At 35.1% G+C, this 6,747-nt stretch overlaps 1 protein-coding gene across 1 annotated transcript; it reads left to right on the top strand.

Moving 5' to 3' along the window:
• The first annotated feature begins 591 nt into the window (after positions 1 to 591).
• Positions 592 to 2,477, top strand: LOC122583683. Its single transcript, XM_043756063.1, has 4 exons — positions 592 to 760; positions 956 to 1,047; positions 1,328 to 1,858; positions 2,034 to 2,477. The coding sequence occupies exons 1-4, from the start codon at positions 592 to 594 to the stop codon at positions 2,475 to 2,477; spliced, it is 1,236 nt and encodes a 411-aa protein (XP_043611998.1).
• The last annotated feature ends 4,270 nt before the right edge of the window (positions 2,478 to 6,747 follow it).

Here is a 6,747-nt window from a genome sequence, read left to right as displayed (position 1 = left end):
AAAAAGGTCGGTTTGATATTCGGTCAAGTTTTCAAAACATTGTTTAATAAAAACGTTATATGATTAAAAAAAATCCTTATAACCAAATTTTATTTGTTATATGATAATATTATTATACCAGAATAAAATTTAAGAAAAACGTATTACATTAAAAAAGAAAATTTTACTGTAAAATACATAAAATTAATTTTAAAGATAAAAAATAATGTAAAATATAAAAATATTAGTTTCTAAAATTTATATCATTAAAAACATTAATTATTAATGTATACAAACTTAAATAAGAAAAATTAAAAGTTGAACTTCATCCATACTTCTCCAATTATGAATTAAGTTTTCTCTTTTATATATATTTAGAATGGGATGATAATATTAAAGGATGTCAAATGTATAAATTGGTCCAAAATCTGAAGAGACTGAAAAAGTCATTGAACAAGTTGAGTTGGAGTTTTGGGAATATTTTTGAGAATGTGAAAGTTTTAAAAGAAGAAATGGCTAATGCTTAAGAGGCTGTGGATAAAAATCCATATGATAAGGATATTAGAGCAGAAGCTGCTAATGCTCTTAACAAATATATAGAGGCTGCTAATGATGAGATTAAGCTTTTGCAGCAGAAAACAAAAGTTAAGTGGCTCAAATAAGGAGATAGGAACACAACTTCTTTTCATGGGATTCTTAAATCAAGAAGACATAGAAATAGAGTTGAAAGTATTTGTGATGAAGAAGGGACAAGATATGAAGGGAAGGAAGTGGCTGAGCAGTTTGTGAAGCATTTTGAGAACTTTCTAGGTAGAGAGGACTGTGTAAGACCTATTATGGAAGATATATTTGATAAAGTCTTAAGTATTGAAAATGCTGCTCATATGGTTAGACCAGTGACTGATTGAAAGTAATAAAGCATCTGGTCCTGATGGGTATACTTCTGGTTTTTTCAAAAAGGCTTGGGATATTGTAGGAAACAAGGTGTGTTTAGCTGTGAAGGAGTTCTTTGAGACTGGTAAATTGTTAGGAGAGGTTAATGCCACTCTTATTGCATTAATTCCTAAGGTAAGCATTCCTAATAAAGTGTCTGAATTTAGACCCATAACATGTTGCAATGTGGTTTACAAATGCATAAGTAAAATTCTCACAAATAGAATTCAGAATGGGCTAACCGAAATAGTGATGTTAACCAAAGTGCTTTCATCCCTGGGAGACACATACAAGACAACATTCTTATAGCTCAGGAGTTGCTTAGGGGGTACAGTAGGAAGAATAGGCTATGCAGATTGACATCCAAAAAGCTTATGATACAGTGAGCTGGAATTTCCTTGAAAATATTTTGCAGAAATTTGGATTTCATGATATGATGGTCAAATGGATTATGGCTTGTGTATCCTCTTCCAAGTTCTCTATTTGCTTGAATGGGGAAATACATGGTTATTTTAAAGGAGGGAGAGGGTTGAGACAAGGTAATCCTATTTCACCCTACCTGTTCACTTTGGTAATGGAAGTATTTAGCCTGATCATGAAAAAGAATATTGAGCAGTCTGAGGAATTTAGATATCACTATGGGTGTAAGGAGTTGAAGTTATCTCACATGTGTTTTGCAGATGATCTCCTTGTGATATGTAAAGGAAATTGTGGATCTCTCAAAGTTGTGAAGAAATCCTTGGATGAATTCAGTGAGATTTCAAGTTTTAGACCTAATATGGGTAAAAGTACTATATTTTTTGGCTGCTTAAATGACAGAGAAAAAGGTGAATTGTTGGATATATTACCATTCAAATGTGGAAGGCTTCCTGTAAGGTATTTGGGGGTGCCTCTTTTAGATAAAAAAAAATTGGGTGTTAAAGATTGCAAAGTGTTGATAGACAAGGTTAGGAGCAGAATTGATTGTTGGAGAAACAAGAAACTGTCATATGCAGGATGATTGCAATTGATTGCTTCTGTTTTGGCTTCTATGCAAGTGTGTTGGGGATCAGTATTCATGTTACCTATGACAGTTATCAAAGATTTGGAGAAACTGTTTAAAAGATTTATGTGGAATGCAGGTGATTCTACAAAAAGGTAAGGCTAGAGTTGCTTGGAAAGACATTTGCAAACCAAAGGAGCAGGGTGGATCGGGAATCAAAGATATTAAGAAATGGAATGAAGTTTTGTTGATAAGACAATTCTGGAAAATAATGGAAAATAAAGGTTCATTATGGGCCAGATGGGTTAATGTGGTAAAGCTCAAAAACAAAAGTATTTGGTGTTATAATGTGGATAAAACAGGAGGATATAAAGCTATGATGGGGATTAAATATCTGATTAAAAAACACATTTTTGTAGAAATTGGTGATGGACAGAGAACATCAATGTGGCATGACAGGTGGTGTGGGGAAGGACCTCTTCATGATTTTATCAGCAGAAGATCTATTTATGATGCTAGAATGGATGATGATATAACAGTAGATAAAATGGTCATTAATAGGGAATGGAAATGGCCAGATTGATGGTGTGATCAATACCCACTTCTAAGGAATATTGGTGTTCCAAATTTTGGCAGTGGAAAAATAGACAAAATTATGTGGCAGACCATGAATAATAAGATTGTAGAATTCTCAACTAGGCAAGCCTGGTATGACTTGAGAGAGGAGTGGCCAGAAGTGGAATAGAGGAAGGTGATTTGGTTCAATCAATGTATACCAAGACATGCATTTATGTTATGGTTGGCAGTTCAAGGTAAGCTTTTCACCCAAGACAAATTGGCCATATGGAATAAGAATGCAGAATTGGAATGTGTCTTCTACAAGAGTACTGCAGACAGCCATGAACATCTCTTCTTTCAATGTGAATTTGTAAGTGATGTTTGGAAGGAATTAAAGCAGTACATAAATCATGTGCAAGAGGTGGAGAGTTTGCAAAATATGATCAGAGTAATGTCTAGAGAAAAAGAAATGAATAGACTTGCAGCAGTGGTTAACAAGCTCATTGTGGCTGCAGCAGTTTATTACATTTGGCAAGAAAGGAATGGTAGAATTTTTAAGAATCAACAAAAGAACAGAGATACAATATGTCAGACCATTAGTGATATTATGAGGTATAAGCTGATGAAGATTAAAGTTAGGATGCCAAGGAATGTAGAGAGGATTGCTGCCTTGTGGGAGTTGAAATGGTTTGGAAATTACCTCAAAGCTAAATAAGGAAGCAGAATTGATGAGTTCATGGTTGCATTTGCGTATGGGAATAGTGAGTCATGAAAGATGGGACTACTTGGTCCCATACTGATGCAGTCATGAAGTGTTTACTCTGGTTTGATGAGGTCTGTGGAGATTCTATACAGAATGTTGGTGTATTTGAGCTAGTTAGCAGAATTTGGTAGTATAGCATGCTTGTGAGATAGTTTTTGACTTTTTGTGTTAGTTGATTGATGTTAGGATTTGCATTAGATTGAGGTATTGGACATGTCCAATATTCTTATTGTAATTTTGTAAATTTTGGACAATAATATAATTTACAGTTTTCAAAAAAAAAAAAAAAAACACATAAATTATGTTAGTTTACTGCAACGCTTTAGTTAAGTTCTACGGATTTATAACGATTAAATAATGGTGAAATGCATAGATTTGGAAATATAACTTTAGCTTCTTTAGTGATTTTCCTTTGATATTCATATCTTTGTTGTTTTACATATAGTTTTACATATAAAAAAAGTAAGTGAGTGGGAACCCTCTAATCCCATTGAACGTTGTATAACCCTCAGACACACCGCATAGATTTCATGCCCGGTGGCGGTGACATGGTGAAGTATCATTTTCACACATGGATCACAAGATATAGTTTATCCACTTGTCGTTGACAAGTTTCGAACCAACCTTCATCTGTGGGTCCAAACGGTTACATGGTGGCGGGTCACCACTAGGGTTAAAGGGATTTTATTTTTATTTTTTTTTTACTGATTTTGATTGTTGTAGATTACAGTTAATTTGATGCAAAATTTGATGTCATCATGATTGGTATAGTTTTGTGTTTCCGGTGAATGTACTTAATCAAAATGCAATCGATATGTCGAACATTGAATAGATTACATTTTTTTATATATAGATTTTAAGTCCACTTATCATTAAAATCTCAAAAGACATACAATTATTTTTGTGTTTGGGTATATGAGGGATGACAACGGGTCGGGTTTAAGTAATCCCAGACCCGGACCGATTAAAAAACCATGTCCCAAACCTGGCCCGAAACCCAATGGGTCCCCGTTTACTTACTAACTATCGGGTAACGGGTTTCCCCACAGGTATCAGGGATCCCCATTATTAGTCACTCATAAACTACCATTCTAAGAGTTGAACAGTTACGAACTTCCAACATTTCAAGTTTCCAACTTCTTCTAATCACAATACATTGAACATGATTTAAAACCTTTTGATTGATTTAATAAAGATGGTTGTTCTAAATATAAAGAAGTATAAAGTCTTCTGATTGATTAAAATCTCTCGCTATCAAAACTTGATAATAAAACACCATAAAAATCAAAGAAGTTGGTTTGATAAAACAGAAAGTTAAAAATATAATACTGTAAAAATTTAATTATATGTGGCGTTTGGCTATTTCTATTGAGAATAAACTAAGAAATAAAAGATTAAGTTATAAAATATCTGACAAAACATAAATCAACATATCATGCATTTTCAAATCCATGCGGGCCGGGTATACGGGTACGGGTTTCGGGTATGCGGGTTTTTATCAAATACCATCCCCAGACCCGAACCCGCGAAAATTTTAAAAACCATCCCCATACCCGGCCCAAGACCCGCAAACCCGGACCCAAACCCAGCCCAAATATGTCGGGTTTTGGATTTCCCAATCGGGTACGGGTTTCTTTGCCATCCCTTGGTATGTCAACAACCCAAAAGGTTGAACCAGCAACCCAAATTTCATACCCTTATTTATATGACATTTTCCTTTATAAACAAAGTTATATGTTTACCACGACCTAAAAAACTAAAATCCCTACGAAATCTATATTCTGGCAATACTAAGAAATCTCCAAGAACAAAATGTCGGATTACATACCTTTGGAATTGCTAAATCAAATTATTATAAGTTTGCATGTTAAGTCACTGATGAGATTTAGATCGGTTTCAAAACAATGGAAGTTGTTGATCGATAGCCCTGAGTTTGTTGCTGATCTGTAACATTCGCGACTTTTGACTATGTTGACTTGTAACGAAACGAAATTTAAGGTATGATTAAAATGACAAATTTCCAGAACATTTTGACATGTTTTAACGTAATGTTGAGTTAGATTGTGTTTACGGTTTCGTTCTAGCGTTTAAATGGGTAAAGAATAGTTATTGGTCGAAGTTAGCGGAGCGGGAGCCACCTTTGGACCTCTATAGGCCGGCCCCCAACTCCCTCCCCCTTCCTTTCCCTTTTCATTTCTTTCTTTCTTTTTCTCTCCAAAGGAAAACACCAAAACACCTCCTTCTTCTCTCTAAATTATTGGATTACCTATTGTTGTTTGGGCTAGATTAGTGATAAATACTTCATCATCATCATCAACTAAACATCATATCGAAGGATCAAATCTCCAAGTGCAAAGAACCTTCATTTTTGGGTCAAATTCGGATTTAAGGGCTTTTGGAAGTTTTGGTAAGTAAAAACTATCTCATAATAACCATTTTATGTTATTGAACATGTCCCTAGTCAAATCTAAATGTTCTTGGGTCTTGAATCGAGTCAAAACCGGATTTGAGTCGAATTAGAGTTTCATTTAGGGTTTTGAATGATTTTGAGATGAATTCGGAATTGTGGGAAGTTATGGATGGATTTTTGTTATGGGTTATGTTTATATATGTTTAATATGCTTAAAAATGAGTCTTGGAACCTCCTAAATCGTTTTCAAGGTCAAAAATGAGGTTTAGAGGTTATTGGGTTCGTGCAGGGAAAATCAAGAACTTGCCCAGATTTTTGCTTGTTTCTAGCTAGGCGTAAGTTACGCCAGTTTGGGTAGTAGGTTACGCCAGTTGTAAAATTTGGGGCCGTAAGTTACGCCTAAGTGGTAGTAGGTTACGCCTATCTCTAAATGTCAATTTCACGTTACGCCCAAAATCTTCTGTTTACGCCCACTTTACGCCAAAACTTGAGTTTCCAGGTGATAGTAGGTTACGCCAACTTTGGGCGTAAGTTACGCCCATACAATTTTGAACTAGCGTAGGTTACGCCCCATTGTGGCGTAGCTTACGCCCCCTCCCTTGAGTCACTTTTCAGATTTTCGTTTGTTTTGCGCATCAGTTTTCAAACGTTAATAACTTTTGAACCGTAACTCCGTTTTAGACGTATGATCTATCGTTGGAATCGTGAGAGAGTCTACTTTCTCATAGTATAACTCTTGTAACTTGAATCCCCCAATGTTTCCAGAAATGTCGTGTTAAAGTGTCCTTGTTTATATTCGGTTGAACCAATAAGACACTTTAGGATTGTAACATAACCGAGTTGAGTTCCAATTGTCCTCTAAGGTTGATTTACTCTTCTAGAACCTGGATAGGGTTTGACATGTGATTTGTAACGTATATGTTAATAGGTTGTGAACGCTAAGCGATTGTTGGACGTTTATAACTCGACTATAACTTGTACTTAGCTTGCATATCCAATCAAGGTGAGTTTCGTAAACCCTCCTTACTCAATTGAGATTCGGGCTGAAAAGTGTACGTGCTTGTTTGTTTGTTGCTTAATCGATTGATTGATTGTTCAGTTGACACATTCACTTGTTGCTCG

This window comes from Erigeron canadensis, chromosome 9 (assembly GCF_010389155.1).
Source record: "Erigeron canadensis isolate Cc75 chromosome 9, C_canadensis_v1, whole genome shotgun sequence".
In the NCBI taxonomy this organism is placed as follows: Eukaryota; Viridiplantae; Streptophyta; class Magnoliopsida; order Asterales; family Asteraceae; genus Erigeron; species Erigeron canadensis.
This window is presented reverse-complemented; position numbering and strand designations above follow the sequence as displayed.